The following is a 19,018-nucleotide window of genomic DNA, read 5'->3' as shown; positions in this document are numbered from 1 at the left end:
TCTTTTTGTATAGAAGCATCGCCATCTCCTTTTAATGTAAGCCATTTATTAAAACAATACTAAAAACGTGTAAAAACTATTCTCCCATATATAAGTTACCTATAAGTTACCTCGCCGCTAGTTTAGAATATACTGGGAGCCATGTTTTACCCCCACCACACAGATTTACATTGTAATATTTTTTCAATAAAGAGTTTTGGAAATTCGAACGCCTCCGACCGTATATAAGCGGGCACTTTCAATGCCCACCCACATTCCGTGCTTGGCCTCCGCCCCGTGCGGACGTCTTTCCATGCGCTTACGCATACCACTCAGTTTCGAACTCCCTCGCGCGTGTTCGCCTCAGTGCCCTGCAAGTGTTTTGGATTGCCATCGGATTTGTTCCTGCGTTGTGTTTAGTGAAGTGTAGTTCTAGGGTCCAGGTTCCGTGAGTACACTAGTCTAAGCGCAATTTAGGTCCACACCCCTGTCACCCAAGGACGGGGACCCAACTAGGGCCTCACATTAGGTACTCACCTCCCTGCCTTGGCAGGGGGGACCTAATTTTAGCTACCGGGCCCACCATGGGCCCCATTAACCCCGACCAACCCACTCCCGGGCCCCATCAGGGCCTGGAAATGCCCCAAACAATTTTAAAAGACCTGGACATGACTGCCTTAATTGCCGACTTAATCAAAGTCAACCCCAACTACCTTAATAAATTTAAGGTAGACCCGACGCGGAAGCCTTTGCGCTTCAGTCAACCCCCAGCTTCTCCTCCTCCGGCTATGGCTATGGAGGAAGAAGAACCGCCGACCCCTAACTACGCTAAGGAGCCTCTCTCCAAGACCCCAGCCGGGCCTTCAGCCCCTAAACCTCTCCCGATTGTTACCAAGGAGCCTCACTCCGAGACCTCACCAGCCTCATCAGAAACGGAGGAATTCACCACCGTACAATCCAAGGCCCAGAAGCGAAAGCTTAAGGCCTCTAAATCCCACGCGAACCCACCCAAAAAGGTAGGCATCGCAGCCACAGACGCTAAGTCCCAGCCCTCCACCTCTCAGGCGACCCCCGAGGAAGAGTCGGAAGACTCTCCCATGGAGGACCCGCCAAGGGAGAAAGTCCCTCCTCTCTTCATTAGAGAGAAGCTCAGCTGGCAGCGCATACTGCCTTTAATAGACCAGCAGGGCATCTCCTTCACGAGTGCCCGCTCGACCGCTATAGGCTTTAAAGTTCAATGCCCAACGTCAGGCGACCATCGCCTTTTGACAAAGACCCTCCGGCAGGAGAACGTAGGCTTTCATACCTACGCCCTTCCCGACGAACGCGTGCTGCGCGTAGTCATCCGCGGCCTTCCCAAAGAGCTCAACACAGAGCTCATTAAGGCAGACCTCCTTTCCCAGGAGCTGCCAGTCCAAGAGGTTCACAGGATATACCATCCTAGAACCAAAGTCCCCTACGAGATGGTGCTCGTTACTCTCGACCTCACCCCCGAGGGTAAAAAAGTCCACAATTTAACATCGGTGTGTCGCCTGACTGGGCTCAAAATAGAGTCCCCCCATAATCGCGGCAGACTGGGCCAATGCCACCGCTGCCAGTTATACGGCCATTCCGCAAGGAACTGCTTCGCCCACCCTAGGTGCGTAAAGTGCCTAGGGGACCACGGCACCTCCGACTGCCCCAGGACGCAACCGACCGAGGAGCCCCCAAGCTGTGTTCTTTGTAAGGGCATACCGCGAACTATCGTGGATGCCCTAAAGCTCCCAAAGAGCCAAAGCGAAGGGTCAAACCGGCCGGCCGCAAACCCGCCGCAGCCCCCATACCGTCCCAAAAATTTGTCCCCGCACCGGCTCCGGCCACAAACGCGTGGGATAAACCACTTCCCAGGGCTAATCCCCCTGCGCCCAAGCCCACCCAGGCTCCTCCAGCCAAGCCCGCCCAGCCAGCCCCGGCCAAGGCTCCCGCGCCCTCGCCTAAGCCCCAAACCCTAACGGAGAAATCCCTCCAGACGTCCGCAGTAATAAACGCTGCGGATAATCTCAGTTTAATTCAAACTGTCCTCGCCACTATTGACATAGTGGAGATGGAAGTTTTTGCCCGGACCTTCAAGAAAGATCCCGTCTCAGCACTCACCCAGCATCTGGGTCTCCTCCTCTCCATAAAAAACCTTAATTCAACCGTTAATGGGTAGTACGACCACAGGTAGATTAAAACCCCACTCCCTATCTGTCGCGTTTTACAACGCAAACGGCCTTATCGACCAAATGGACGAAGTCCGCGACTTTGTATGTGCACACCAAACAGACATCCTCCTAGTTCAAGAGACCTTCTTGAAACCTAGCAGAAATAACCCTAAAATAGCCAATTTTAACTTAATTAGAAATGACAGGGCCACTGCTAAGGGTGGCACTGCCATATACTACAGAAGGGCCCTTCATTGCACTCCTCTCGATCCTCCACAACTAACCAATATGGAAGCTTCTATATGTCAGGTGAGTATGACCGGCCATCCGTCGATCATACAGACAGACCGGACATACTCGATATAGCCCTTCTGAAGAACATCGCCCTTCAGGTGAGTCCCTTAGAGGTTCTATCCGAGCTATGTTCAGACCACCGTCCCGTCCTAATGCGGCTAGGACCCCCGCCCACCGCGGCCCCCCCGACAAAAACAGTCATTGATTTCAAGAAGCTCGCCGAGCAACTTAATTCTATAGACTCAGTGCACATATCCCAAATTCCTGACACCATAGATAACTTAGATGAAGCGCATGCAGCCTCACTGCACCTTACCAACCACATCCGCGATGCTCTCAGCGCCTGCTCCCGACAGATGCCGAACGGTTTCACCCGTCGACAGCTGCCGGACGACGCCAGAGAGCTTATCACAATCAAAAACGCTAGACGTAGAGCCCATGACGCATGTCCAAACGCCGACAACCGGAGAGAACTCTGGAAAGCCCAGAGGGAGGTTAAGGCTCGCCTTGCCGAACTCCGTGACGAACAATGGGACAGGAGGCTGAGTGAACTAACGCCATCGCATGTAGCCTACTACAGCCTGGCGAGAGCTCTCAAAGCCGACCCTGTCTCGGCCACTCCTCCACTTTTACGTCCCAACCAACCTCCCGCTTTTGAAGATGTCGATAAGGCCGAATGCTTGGCCGACAGCCTAGAATCCCAATGCTCCCCGAGCACCATCTCTATAGACAAAGCCCACATAGAACTAGTTGAAAACAAACTAGAAACTACTCGTATCTTCTCTTCCGCCCCAGAAGGCGACCCCATCCCCCCGACGACTAGCGACGAAGTTCGTCAAATTATCAAGGAATTACACGCCAAAAAAGCTCCAGGTCCCGATTCTATTAATAACAAAACCCTTAAGCTACTCCCCGATATACTAATCAACCTCCTGGTTGTCATTTTTAACACCCTCATGGCGGGTTGCTCCTTCCCCGATAGGTGGAAAGAAGCTACCGTCATAGGTATCCCCAAGCCAGATAAATGACGCACCCGTCTGCCAACGAGTGCACACGTGTCGAGTTGCACCGGCGTTCGGAGCCCGCACCAGTGTTCGGTCCTTTTTGCGCGACTTGCCTGACCGAACCTTTTTGAGTCCAGCAGGAGGCGGTTCGGAAAAACACGATCGTGCTTCCCGGTCTGGTTTCCCGGTCTGCCACAAGCGGCAAGCCCCGGGAGCCGGGCCGGTGGGGTCGACGTGCCGACGCCTTCAGCTCGGGCCACGCCAGGCAAGATCGCCGCCGTACTTTCGCCATCCCCAGCGCTCGACAGCGCTTCGCGCCCGCGACTCGCGCTGTGCGCATGCGTTTAAGAAGCCGGTGGTAACGCGCGGAAAGTGCTTCATGCCGCCACCGCCGCTTCCGCAGCGCCGCGCGACGCGCCCGCGCCCCATCCGCCGCAGGGTGTTCGTCCGATCGTCGGACACCCTAGAGGCCATCATCGCGTCGGGCCAGGCGACTCTCGCCGCCCGCGCTGCAGCAGCCCTGCACAGCCCGGCAGTAGGCGCCGGCGAAGAGTCCTTCGCCGCGAGCCCACTCGCACTTTCGCCGGCTCCATCCTCCCCGGCCTCATCGCTGCCGGCCATCGCTTGGCCGACTAGCTCAGCCGACCCGCGTGCCGCCGACCCGCGCACGCCCGCGCCCCGCGCCGATCTCCGCGCCGTGGCGCCTCACCACGACCCGCGCGCGGCCGCGCCGCCCGTCGAGGCCCGCGCCGCGCCGTCCCGCGCCGACTCACGCGTCGACCCGAGAGCGGCCGCGTCCCGCGCTGACGTGAGCGCCGCCCCGCGCGCCGTACCCGCGACAACACCGACCGCCGCGCCGCGCGCAGCGCTCCAATCCGCCGCGCCGGCGACGCTATCTCCGTCGCCGCACGCGCCGCGCTTCCCGGCCCCACAGCACAACATTGCTGTGGGCCGTTTTCCCTCCCCGCCGCAGAGGAGAGGGGAGAAAACCGGCTGTCCGCGTGGAGGACTACACAGCTCGCCCGGTGTGGACGGACGTAACGACACTCGCTAGCCAGTGAATCAAAAATGGATAAAGAAGACAGTATTCGCTTAATACAACTTTACGGAAGCTTCAAAATGTTATGGGATTCGAAAGATCCAGATCATTTAAATAAAAGCAAGCGAGAAGATTGCTGGAGGAAGATCTCTAAGGAAATGAAGTTACCTATACCCCAGTTGAAAAAGAAACTTGACTCATTGACAGGTTCATACCGACGCGAAAAGTCAAAGCAGAGAAAAATCACTGGTTCAGGTAAGGATTCTTTTATTTAATTATAGTGAATGTTAGATTAGTTAATCTCATTATCAAATATCAATATGTACAACATTTACTATAGGACACACCATAGGAAACGAAAAATAACCTATAACATCTACATATTTGTTACAGGCACTGACGAAATTTAAATACACATCAACATTAAATATGATTCTCCACATTTCACACTTTTTGTCTTTATGAAGAATTTCTTTAAAGAAACTGCGCTCGCCCGTCCACGCCCGGAGCCGCGGCGCACGCGACACATTATTCTCTTTGATTCGTGACAAAGACGCTTCATATCACCTTTTTTTATTGTTCTATAGTTAATTCCAAATTGTGGTGAACAAATTAAAGTGTTGTACTATCATTGGCTAAATTCATTCCAAAACCAGCCCTCTTCACGCCGAGCATCGAACACTGACGGCAATAGTTTTATTAAAGCATAATTAACTTATATTCATACTTTCTAAAAGTCATATAATCTTAATGATGTGATGTGTTTTCCGGATATATCGGTTTACAAGCTGTAACAACAGCAAACGTAATAACAAATATGGATGATCTTTTTGATTGTGTCAATGCGAATACACCAGATTTAAGAAGGGGGAAAAATACTCTACCAACATTAAATATGGTTCTCCACATTTCACACTTTTTGTCTATATGAAGAATTTCTTTAAAGAAATGACTTTCCTGAGATGTATAGATTGCGGAGGTACCCCCCCATCCCAAGAAGGTTGGATATGGACTATAAATGCAATTGAACGAGTCTGGAAAAACCTTTCGAAGCATAAAGCCATAAGTTTACAAACAAAAAGACTCCAGGGGGATTCCCTAAAAAAACCTGTTTGCTTGCATCCGGGCCAACTGCGGAACACAAATCCCACTGTTGGGCAGTTTGTCGCAGGACTAAAAACGGCAGTACTAAACCTATCTAGCATAGGAACTGGAAATTGCAAAGATGATGAAAATGAAGCTTCTGAAGCTTAGAACCACTACGACAAAGTTATTGGTTATAAAGGTTCTACATCAAAAAGGGCACACTTGAAATGCAAGGAATGCAAGCAAAGAAATTGTAGATCCCGTTACGCGGGGTCGGCTCTCCTTATCGTACCATGTGAATTAGAAACATGGGGAGCATCTACTTTGAACCGAACTCGTGGGCAAGCACACGGTACAGCAGCGGAACATTTTTATTCCCAAGAAGTATCTGGAAATGATAACGCAGACGTTCATGATTGGCTACACCATTACATACAATACACCAATAAACATATTTAAATGCTAACCCACTGCTAACCTAACCCTCCTGTCGTCGCTGTCACCGCTGTTCAGGACCACCTACTGAAATGTAAAAGAAAATGATGGAAGCCTTCAGAAAAAGATGACGGAATTACTGACGAAGCTCGGCATTAATGTAGTACATATATCAAGAAGCAGTGAAATGCACTGTGCACCGCCTTGACCTGCTCAATCAAATGGAATTATTCAAGTCGAGGTAAATCTAGACATCGATTCAAACCCAGAGAAAATGTTAATGTAAGTCCATAGAACTAGCCTGTGTCCTTACTCCCCCTATTTTATAAGCTTTCCACGATTTTCATCCTAGGGAATCAAACCCAGGAGGGCCTGTAACGAGTAGGACCTCCCGTAGGCTTAATTTAGATATAGGAAGAAGTTTAGAATCAATTAGGGAAGCGACCATGGCGAGTCACGGCACAGATACTATTCTTAAAGCCGTACGCGTAGTCCCCGAATTCGACGGAAACCCGCACGTTTTACCTAGTTTAATAAGTATTTGCGACCAGCTAGTACGCATCGTACTGTTACACCTCGGCTTAGCAGGAAATGACGAACAAACAGACAAACCAGATAACTATCCAACACTTAGAAGAAATCTTTAAATGTTCCATAAACTTCGGAAGAAAACTGTCCGAAGTTTACCCCATGGAGGAGGTGTTACACCTCGGCTTAGAAGGCATTCTTGATGACAATATTCTAATTGGGATGATCCCAACTCCCTTCATTATATCGTTTTGATGATACAAAGTCAGTCTATCGGCATACGCAACATATTTCCCCGGAATCCTTTAACAGTACGCAACGTACGTAAGTAATTAACGCAACAAATTATTTCATAGCTTACATCTTCATTTTCATTTTTATTTTTTAACCTTTAGAATAGTTATACCTAAATTAATTAACTGAGTGTCAAATAAAAATAAACGGCACATTCTTTAATGCGTATTAGGTACCCACGATACAAGACTACCTAGTGTGGGTACCACCGGACGCAGAAAAATTGTACAAGACTGTATTTGGTAAATAAACATTTTTCATTTTCATTTTCATTACATAGGGACCGAACCCGGGTCAGAACTTACTAATTTAAGTTTAATTAATTGTATCCTTAATAAAGTCAACGGTCCAGCAGCAAGGTTTACTAACTCGAACGGAATATCGGAGAACTGGTTAGGGATTAGGACGACCCTAATCAATAATTTTTCAGATCAACGATAAAACCACGCTTTACAATGATTTTTACGGTAAATAGGAGAAAACCAAAAGCATTCAAATATTGTAGACACGATATACAGATAACTTCAAACAATCTTCTTAATCAAGTATATTGGTAAAACTTTTCTACAAACTTCATTCATCTTTAGCCTATTAGGTGGTACCTAGGACGCGAAATTCATATTGTTTAAGATACACGGGAGTTGCAAAAATTGTAATTCAAAGTTCATGTTGTTTGTTAACGAGAGAATATCGTTAATTACGCCCATATTCGGCATGATATGATATTTTTAAACGTGAATCCTGATATTTGTCTTTTACCACATGAACCTGATATTGATGCCAATTTTGTAAGAAATTTTATGATTACAAACTACGGATTTTTTAAAGCTTTTTGTGTTTTTGAATGCGAATGAAACTTGATAGATGCTATATTTTTTTTATGTTTTCATTATCCTCAATCATCAATGGAATTTAGAGCACCAGTAGATCCAGACCATACACAATCTGATAATACAATTACTTCCTATTTACGTTATTTTAATGACGACTAAAAAAGTAACTTATTCGTAAAATACTGTCGACGGCAAAGCCATTTTAAATTGTGGACGAAGCAATGGAGGCCTACTTGACAACACACTAAGAAGTCGCCTAGCTAGGCTAATTGCAAGACAAGAATTAACTAATAACCCTACCGGCGTAGTTCCAGGACATAGATTAATGATATGTGCGTGTCAGACAGTGTTCCGCAACGGAAACCCTGCTGGAAAATTGGCAGTACTTAAAGTGACAATCGATTCCACTGGCATCGATCAATTGGAGGTCTTTGTGCAGAAGGCCAAATTAAACTTCGCGGATGCCTTAAGGCGGCATGCGGAGCTATTAGTTGCTATTAGTTTCAATAAGGAGATGCAAACAAACCCTCAACGGATAGGTCAAATCACAAAGGTAGGATCAAGCCACGCGCCCTTACAGTAGCGTTTTTCTATGCAAACGGCCTTATCGACCAAATGGACGAAGTTCGCGAGATTGTTCGTGACCATCAAATCGACATCTTATTTAAGCCGAGGTTCGAGTCTCGCCGGAGGCGAAGGAAGGAACTTTAAGAAGTACTAAGCATCACCCAAAACTGTGTGTAGGGACACAATGTAACGCGTGTCCCTACCAGACCTACTCAGCGGACCACCGCCTCCGTAGGTATACATCAAACAATAATTTAGTGAAAGAAACAGTTATCAATAATGGAGTTAGCGACAAGCTAGATAATTTTTCTTGGTTACTAGTAGCCATAATAATTCTGTTATCTTTGTTGTGCGTGTATTTCATCTATAGGCGTCGTTGGAAAAGTATAAAAACCTGTAATAAATCGTTGGTAAAGTTCGTCAAACCGGAATATTTAACAAATTCTATAAACGTATTCTGCTAATGTTTGAATTTTTTTAAATTGTTGAGCCACTTGCCCTTCCATGCGACCCAACGTTGATATTGTTGTAGATAAATTTATAATCTGTCCCACGCCATTAATATCACACAGCAAAAGAAATGCGAGCCTCAATGAGGACTCAGTATTGCTTAAATTTTACAGATGTGGGTATTTTCAAAAGTGTTCTCGCGGTGCCTTTTTCTTCGGCCGCGAGAACTCTTTTTGAATTAATTATAAGAATTATAGAATCTTAAGAATTTAATTGTATTAAGTTAAAATAGATCGTAGTTTTGTTAGGAAATTATGGATCTGGCATAATCAAATAGTGATTAAATGATCCCAAAAAAAAAAAACTGAATTAAAAAAAATCTTTTTATAATTAATTATCCCTCGGTCGACGATATTGAGGTTTTTGAACAAAACGAAAGTAGTCCTTCTACATCAACATTAGCGACACAAGTCACGAGAAAAGAAGAAAAAATAAATATACTTAATTGTAATAATAATTGAAAATAATAAAAAATGAATTAAGAAGTAAGGAACCTCCCGTCGGAGGCAATTTATATTTTTAATTCTTATTATTATCTTCTTTTATCTTATTATTATTTTATCTAAAACTTATTTTATTTTATTCCATTGTCAACAAATATTTGGTACAATTGTATTTTATTTTATATTTGAAATGGGTGTAAAAATGGCTGAAATAAATGACTATTATTATTATTATTTGCCCATCTCAAATCTAGACTCTTAAATCAACATAGACGTTTATGCACTTTTCAAACGGTTTTGACTGCAGGTATCTACTTAAAGAGACATAGAGAGAGTGAGAGTTTTTAATGAGTGTGTAAAGAAATAAAAATATATCTAGAATTTTGCTTATCTACCTTCTTTGTCTATTCTAAGAAAATAGTAGGTACTGTGTCAAGATCTAAAGGGCGCCATTATTCTGTGCCTACGGCCTCCAAAAAGACGAGACCCTGATGACTTTTAATAAAAAAGTAATAGTCCAAAGTATTTTGAACGTAGGACTTTTGAGTCCATACTCCACTGACCAAACTATCGGGATAAATGTTGCCTAGAATAGAAGACAATGTCTAGTAGAGAGACTTTCAACAACCTTTTAGTTTATACAAGACAATTATGAGAAAGAATAAGGGAACCAGAATGCCTTGTTCTTTCTAATTCTGTAGTATTTGCATCATAAACATGACTTTATCACCCTTTTCCCTCCAACTAGCCTTAGTCCATGTCTAGTAGAAAGACAGACTATATTTTTATATTTAATTTTTTATTGCGAGATAGGCTTACTTGAAAGCAAGTTCAAGCCACTTAGAAAGAATAAGAGAACCAGAATACCTTATTGTGTCTATTCTGTAAGTATTTGCATCATAAACATGGTAACGATGGATGTGCTATGATGGCAGGAAAAGACGGCGGTGTCCAAAAAATATTGAGAGAAACGTTTAAAAAGGGTTTATATTTTCACCGAGTCTGCCACAAGCTAAACCTAGTAAACGACTTATTAACTGTACAAGATACGAAGAATTTTTTCAGGAAATCAGTTCTGCGTCAAAAATATGCACCGAACATACTATTGCTGTGTGAAACGTGGTCGCATAAATACAAAAGTATTTCGTTTAAAACCCCATTTTGTGGAAATTGTAGGTTTGGAAAAGCTTTGATAGGAAGGTAATTCTGGGACAAGAAAAGTAACTTAAGAGAGATTAACCAGTTTGTCGCATAGAATGTGATATGCTCAAAAACATAGATTTTGCCCTTCTCAAATCTAGGACACCTCTTCAATCAACATAGACGTTTATGCACTTTTCAAACGGTTTTGACTGTATCTATTTATTTAATGATAGTGTAAAGAAATAAAAATAGATCTAGAACTTTGCTAATTTCTTTGCCTATTATAAGAAAATAGTACTCTGTCAAGATCTTAAGGGCGCCATTATTCTGTGCCCAGGGTCTCCAAAAAGACGAGACCCTGATGACTTGTAATAGTCCAAAATATTGAAATGAAATGAAATCAAATGAAATGAAATTTATTTATTTGCTGAATATAAGTTGTTGAGTATTTTGAACGTAGGACTTTTTAGATTTGAGTCCATACTCCACTGACCAAACTATTGGGATAAATTTTGCCTAGAATATATTGAGAAGACCATGTCTACTAGAGAGACTTTCAACAACCTTTTAGTTTATACAAGACAATAATAAGAAAGAATAAGGGAACCAGAATGCTTTGTTCTTTCTAATTCTGTAGTATTTGCATCATAAACATGACTTTATCACCTTTTTCCCTCCAACTAGCCTTAGGCCTCGTTCGCACGAGAGTTTTTTTAACGTCCGTTTAAAAAGCGTTCAAATAGAACAAATGCATTCCCAAGTATCTGTTCACAGGTCAACGCTTTTTTAACGCGCACTTTGTATATTCAGCGCACCGCCGGGTTTTAACGCAACGTTTTTTTAACGCTCGTACGAATTAGGGCTTAGTCCATGTCTAGTAGAAAGACAGACTATATTATTATATTTAAACTTTTTTAATTATTGCGAGATAGACTTGCTTGAAAGCAAGTTCAAGCCAATTTGAAAGAATATGGGAACCAGAATGCCTTATTGTTTCTAATTCTGTAGAATTTGCTATCTTTTTAAAAAAATTCCTTGCGACTTGGTACTATCCAACCTCCTTCCTAGAACTTCTCCTTTCAGCAAAGGTTGCCTGGTAGAGATTGCTCCAAGCAATAAGGCCGCTTTTGCACACAATTGTTTTTTTCTGTTTTCTTCTTACTATGTTGTTATCCTTTACATGTGTTTTTGTGTGCAATAAAGTGTTTCTATCTATCTATCTATCTATTTGCACCATAAACATGACTTTCCACCCTTTTCCCTCCAACTCGCCTTAGTCAATGTCTAGTAGAAATACAGACTATATTTTTATATTTAATTTTTTATTGCTTGCTTGAAAGCAAGTTCAAGACACATAGAAAGAATAAGGGAACCAGAATGCCTTATTGTTTCTAATTCTGAAGTATTTGCATCATAAATATGACTTTCCACCCTTTTCCCTCCAACTAGCCTTAGTCCATGTCTAGTAGAAAGACAGACTATATTTTTATATTTATTTTTTTATTGCTTGCTTGAAAGCAAGTTCAAGACACATAGAAAGAATAAGGGAACCAGAATGCCTTATTGTTTCTAATTCTGTAGTATTTGCATCACAACCATGACTTTATCACCCTTTTCCCTCCAACTAGCCTTAGTCTATGTCTAGCAGAAAGACAGATTATATTTTTTTTTTTCTATTTTTTTTAATTATTTCGAAATGCCAGGCTTGCATGAATACAAGTTCAAGACACTTAGAAAGAATAAGGAAGCCAGAATACCTTGTTCTTTCTAATTTTTTTTTTTGTATTTGCATGATACATATAATTTTTTTCTCTAATTTCCCTCCAACAAGGCCTTACATGTAGTGAAAAGACAATATCCACCCAGGTTGAAAAACATTAAATAACTCAGAAAGCTGTTGAACACAAGCCTCACAACAATGTGGAGTGAGGAACTTTCCACAAGACACTGTTATCAAACAGTGGTCACCTATCAACTGATTATGACAGCTGGAAATCAGATGACAAGCCTTATTAGGCTGAAATCGTTACAGCCATCTAATGTGGAATTCCATTGAACTGTCCACAATGGACATCAGCATTAGTTGAGATAATGACAGCTGTCAATCAAGTGACAGAAGACTTTCTAGGCTGAAATTTTTACAGACAACTCCTGTCTAGTGCAAAGAAACAAATCACATAAGCCTTAGAACAATGTGGAGTGAGAAATTCCCCACAAGACACCAATGTCCAGCATTTATCATTCCTTCATCATCTTTCTAGGCTGGAATTTTTAGTCATCGAACAAGTTTTTTCTGGCAGTTTCTTATTGGTTGACATGATGGATGCCAAGACCAGTACTGGTTGCGCTATGGTATGGGAGCAAATTATATGTACTCAGTCATCAACTCATCAAATTAGGAAAATCTTTCTCTGGTTTGTTGTTATATCCAGGGATGCAGCTGGTCCATGTATCTTGAAACTTCATAAGTGCAATTTAAAATGGTGTGATTGAAGACCCTGCAGCGTAATGACTAGTTAGTGCATCGTAAGTTACTTCATCTGAGTATGATTGATTTTAGTTTAGTAGAATTTTTATGAGTTGTTTTCTCAAGACTGCTGTCTGACTGAGTCTTAGCTGGTCCAATTTTTGTATCTTAGAACTTGTAAATATACTCCACAAATAAACTTCATTATGAAGTTGTAGGGGAATTAGGTGGCATCTAGTTCATCTTCAAATCAAATCATTTTATTTGCTCAAATGTAGGTTAAAATAGAAATTACAATTCTTTCTGGTATCACCACATTTGCAAATATGTTACATAGGCACCTCATTTTCTTACTCTTTCTTCTTATTCTTTGAGGATAAATAGCTTTTTGGATACTCTGTATCATTTTAACTGTCTATGATCCATTGTGATTTTATGTAGCTTACTGTGTATTATTAGATATCTTATTTAGCTGAGATTATGTTGTTTTCTCATACAGCAGTACGTAATAACTATCGGTTAAAACAACCATGATCAGACCAAATGATGATTGTATTAGGTTAACCTCTTTAGGGTATTTTCATATGTCTGGCAATATATGACCATTAGATTGTTGTTGGGAGATACAGTGAGATGAGACCTCTTCAAGTCATATCTGTAGGAACAAATATTGGCTTATTCGTCCTCACAAACCCACTGTGTATATAGTTTGACTTGGATTTTACTGTCATTTTGTCAATTAACACCATTTTAGTGAACATTCATCAGTCAGTCAGTATTTTATAAAGGTACCTTGGTGTTTACTTTTGAGATGTTTCCAGATGCTTGGAGTTTAATGGAGATTGCAATTCCAACAGTTCTGTAAACAAAGATTGTAAATTGTAATACTTATGTAATTTTGAAATACGCCTAGAAAACACTAGTGGGTAAAATATAGTTCTCTACTGTTTCGCTTCAAAGAAGAAACAAGTGTAAATTAAAAATTTATATCACCCCTAACAAGTGAAGGTTACAGTAACTAGAAAAGAGCTCATAACTTTCAAGCAGTTGATCCGAATTACTTAGATTATAGCTACGAACACTCTCGATCAAGCCACCTTTCAAACACAAAAAAAAACTAAATTAAAATAGGTTCATTAGTTTAGGGAGCTACGATGCCACAGACAGATACACAGATACACACTTCAAACTTATAACACCTTTTTTTTGGGTCAGGGGTTAAAAACAGTACACTCGGTAAGATAATAACTTTTATTATAGAAGTTCAATTCAGGGTAAGGGCAATTTTGTAATTTATAATTTCTAGAATTATCACTGGTTTGATTTGGTAGGAGGCTACAGCGGTGGCTAGTTACCACCCTAGAGGCAAAGCTATGCCACCAAGTGATTAAGTAATCTGGTACAATGCAGTGTAGAAGCCGACATAGGTATTTTAATGAAACTGCTGTATCCCTTCCAAGTTGGCCTGCTACCACCTAAGATTGCATCATCACTTACCACCAGGTGATCAGTCAAAGGTGTAATAAAATAAAGAAAATCTTTCTTTCTTTTTTTTATTCAGATACAAGTTAGCCCTTGACTGCAAACTCACGTGGTATTATGTGTGATGATACATCGATGGATGATACAAATTACAATCAAATCTGGAAGGCGTATGGTAGTTTTTGTTAAACCTATCCTCCTTTGGTTGAAAATAAAAAAAATCTCTAGACTTATTGAGTAATGATGGATAAGATTTCTTCAAAGTTCAAACTTACCATTTAAAGCAATGTTTTTTTGCTTCTGCGTTCACAATTATTTACGAATTCGTCGAAACTCACAATTTTAACCATCTAATCTATCTTTGCAGTGCGTCGCAATACTACAAAAAGAAAATACCGACGCAAGAAAGTAGGAACACGAACATTGTATTGTACAATGAAGTGAGGCGAGGCGATGAGGCGATGCCGCTTAAAAAACAAGATGGCCAAGCATCGAAAACCCGGAAGCCATTAATTTTGACTTGCACCAGTGTTTCCCCTTACGATTTTGGTTTCACCCTATTTTCTGCAGGAATTTACCCTAAATGACCCTAATGAAACCAATTTTACCCTAAATGATAAATGAATGAATGAATACGACAACGTAGGTTTTGTTAAAGAAGTTTTTGTATTAATTTATGTCTCACACTGGCCGTCTATTTTATTCTAATTTTTGTTTTTTGGAATGTTACTCTAACATGTCTCCTAATAAAAATATGTTTTTCTCAAAGTATAATATTTATTTAATTGAATTTTATCGATCCTACAACGGACTCTAATATGGTAGCAGATCGAAAATAAATTCAAGAATTATTTTAGAGCAGAGATAAGCTATAATTTCTATTTTCTTTAAAAATTTTAACAAGATTTATCAAAATGTCGTCTTCATGGAATTCATCCACGAGCTTCAAAATTGATATTGGTCGTTTAGAAGGAAAGGAAAATTGGACAACATGGCGCTGCAAGGTACTGTTAATTGAATTTTATCGATCCTTCAACGGACTCTAATAGGTTTATGGTATTTTACTCTAAGATTTCCTAAAAAATAATTTACTTGAATTTCTCATTCAATATTTGGATTCGGCATCGATGTATTCGGGTCAACGTTTTACATCAAACACCAAGGTTTGTAAATTATTTCGTCTACGAGTCAGAGACCTGTGACGTGATCCGGACAGACGGACGGACCGACAGACAGTCATGCAGCAGCGTGACATTAATAGGGCTGTTTTTACCCTTTTGGCACGGAACCCTAAAAACTCTAAGCCGGACCTAATATTAGTCGTTTCACCCTAAAATAGGGAATCCCTAAAAGTAGAAACACTATTAACGAGCGGAATGAATTTGCTTTTTTTTAATCCATAAACTCATAGTGAATTTACAGACGTACCAACAAGTCGGCTGTAGAATTGTACATAATGATGAATTTCCTTTGTGAATACTCATTTATGTATGATAATATTATAATGTTACCCGTGACGACTGTACATAATGCCTGGTCATGCCTCTTTCTCCTCTGGTCTATGGTCTACTGACTGTCAAAAATATTAAACCTTGGATATTAAACTCTGTACTTTTAGTTGTCACCTCCATGGTTGAAACAAGCAACTGCAAACTTGCAACATGCAACATTAATGACTGTGTAAGTGTGACAGTGTTGCCAATTTAGCGACTTAGTCGCTAGATCTGACGACATTTCAAAGACGTCAGCGACTTTTTTCACTTTTAGCGACAAAAAACATTTATAATAGTGACTTTTCAAAGGTGTTTTTGTTGAAATATTTTTCTTTACCCATGAGATGGAACATGGATGAGTTTCACAGATACCTTGTACCTCCTATCACGAGGCTAACTTGCTTCTAAAAGTTACTTCCTTGACAATAAGAAAATGAAATAAAGCTTTGTAAACACGTAAAATTCACGTTAGTAAATTTTACAAGTATATTAGTTCAAAGTGGAACATTTTGTCCTAATTATTAATTTATAACTACTTGTTTTATTTTTCAATTAATTATCATTATCCAGTAAAAAATCGTCATTTATTTTGTATTGGTTGTCTCTTTTAATTTCAGCGACTTCTAGGCTCTAGTGACTTTTAACTTTTTCTATGCATGACATCTGGTGACTTTTTGAAGGCGTCATAGCGACCAAAAAACGTAGGTAGTGATTATATTCTCTTTGATAGCGACAAATCGTTTTAAAGAGTTGGCAACACTGAGCGTTCAAAGTTTCAAAGATGGTGCCAAAGAAAAGAATATTATTTATTATAATTTATAATCACTACGACCATTCTGGAATCTGGATGGTGCTGATCACAGGTGCTGGTGGTTAGGTTTTGGAATTTGGTCGCAAAATAAAATACAAATTTAATCCAAATGTGGTAATCTAATCTTGTTGTTTTTTGTTGTGTAGATTGAATTGTCGTATTTTCAATATTAATTGATATTTAGTGGTACGGTCTACGGGTTCACGTGTTAGCTTAAATTTTCTAAGTTTGAATTTGTTCTGAATTACTCACGTGTATTTTGTGCTCATGTATCTTCTTGAGGTTAATGGAGAAGGTAATTAATTGTAGTGTCAAAAAATGCGACGAAACTATATATCTTTTGCCAGAGAAAGAAATCTTAGTAATTGTACTCAAAAATCAATATTGTCTATTCTTTCATTGCTGCAAACCAATTCCTATATCGTTCATCTGTTGGGACTCCTAAATCCTCGTGTTTTATTAACTAATGTGAAGAATTGGGAATAATTAGTATGCTTAACTTAAAAATTACAAGAATTGTTTTTTGATAATTGGACAGTTGAATTTAAACTAATCTTGTGAAAAGGAATCTTTCCTGTTGGTTTGTTCTGATTGTCTGGACTAGATTTTTGGAGGAATGTTGGTTATCGCATTTTGGCATATGCATTTTGGGGGTTGTATAATCCTGGGACATTGGGTATGTGGATAAGAAGATTTTTATTATAATTTGCCAATTTTGCTGTAACTGAAATTTTCTTTTTTGTAATTTAGATAATGGCTACATCCCATGATTAAGTTGATGATTAATCAGGGGATGTAGCCCATCCCATGATTAAGTTGATGATTAATCATGGGATGTAGCCATGGGATTTTGGTTGTCAATTAATTTGATTAATTTGGTTTGTCGACAACCAAAATCACACCACCATCAGTATATTCTAGCCTAGTTTTCTTTCAAAGGTGTGGATTTGACCATTTTTGATTAAAAGCGATTTTTTTGAATAAAACCAATTTTGTAAGGCAGCTGATAGGATTTGACTCCATTTGAAAAATCCAACTATTGATTCAAATAGGGTTGTCAAAGATGGAGGTTTTTAGATAAATGAAACTGTCATCCCTATTATGGTGGAGTTCTTATTTTGTCCTGAGCATCGGGCAATAGTCTGAGTACCTCCACATCTGTGAAATCTATATTGTTTTGTTAACAGTTTTGTTATTGTGTTGTTGTTAATACATTGCACTAGTTGGTTAGACCCTTTTGCTTGAACGTCTTTGGTCCATATGTAAGAAAATACATTTTCTTTTGTCAGATCTGCATGGGAATGACCTACAACCATTATATAGTTGGCGGAAATAATATGTTCGTTGAAAGAAAAAGAAAAAAAAGAAAATGCATTCATTTGCTGTTGGTGTCACAGATAAAAACAAAGTATACAAATGTACATTTTCATCTGTGACACCGCCACAGCTCAGCATTATGAGCTGCATCACATGCATTAAAACATTAAATGCAGGAATTTCGGCTGTGCACTTTGATCAGTGACTTGGTTAGGGTTGGTTTTTATCAGAAGAGATAATATTTTTATTGTGGGATTAGTGTGGCAGAGGAAGTAGAAAAATGATTTGCTTCTTTTGAACTGTCACTTCAGTTTGGACGTGGCTCTTTTTTTTTGAATTGTCTTTCCTTATTTTTATATTTTCTTTCAGTTCTAGGCTTGTTGAGTTCATATAGCTTCTTGGATGACTAGAACTTAAAGGTATTGAAGATATCATTAAATTAACTACCTATCTTTTGATAATGTTGGCCCACCTGTGTTATTTATTACTTCTTGTAGTCAACTCCTCATGTTAGTGACTATATTCCAGCATAGACTAGTAGTTTTCTATTGTTTAATCTATACTAATAAATAAAATTGGAGTGTCTGTCTGTAATTTCGAAATAACTACCTCATATTAAGCTCATATGGTTATTTGAACGATACCAACACTGAATAACACGTTTTTAAAATTTTTGTCTGTCTGTCTGTCTGTTTGAAAAGGCTAATCTCCGGAACGGCTGAACCGATTTTGACGGGATTTTCACAGACAAGTTGAGGATTGACCAGGGCGTAACATAGGCTACTTTTTTAACCGACTTTCAAAAAGGGAGTTGTGTTTTTCTACCTATGTACACCGAAATCTCCGACATTTCTGAACCGATTTGCGTAGTTTTTTTTTCAATCGATAGAGAAACTTTGCGACATTGTTTCATAAAAAATTTGGAGTCCAACTCTTCGATCCTGATGCTGCAGGGGATCTGACCAATCCACGCGGGCGAAGCTGCGGGCATCAGCTAGTTTATTTAATAAATACAATACTTTACACGGGGGTGGAGACTTGTAGTGCCCCGCAGACTCAGGTTGAAGTGATCATACAAATTAGATTTTGATTTAACTTATGATGGATCCC

The 19,018-nt window shown here is 40.4% G+C and overlaps 1 protein-coding gene across 1 annotated transcript; it reads left to right on the top strand.

Annotated features, from left to right (window-relative positions):
• Positions 1-3,839: 3,839 nt before the first annotated feature.
• On the top strand, positions 3,840-4,514 carry LOC123878418 (atherin-like). Its single transcript, XM_045925599.1, has one exon. The coding sequence runs from the start codon at positions 3,840-3,842 to the stop codon at positions 4,512-4,514; it is 675 nt and encodes a 224-aa protein (XP_045781555.1).
• Positions 4,515-19,018: the final 14,504 nt, after the last annotated feature.

The sequence above is a fragment of the Maniola jurtina genome, chromosome 26 (genome assembly GCF_905333055.1).
Source record: "Maniola jurtina chromosome 26, ilManJurt1.1, whole genome shotgun sequence".
Taxonomy (NCBI): domain Eukaryota; kingdom Metazoa; phylum Arthropoda; class Insecta; order Lepidoptera; family Nymphalidae; genus Maniola; species Maniola jurtina.
Note: the sequence above shows the minus strand (reverse complement) of the source record. Positions and strands in the feature narration are given on the sequence as shown.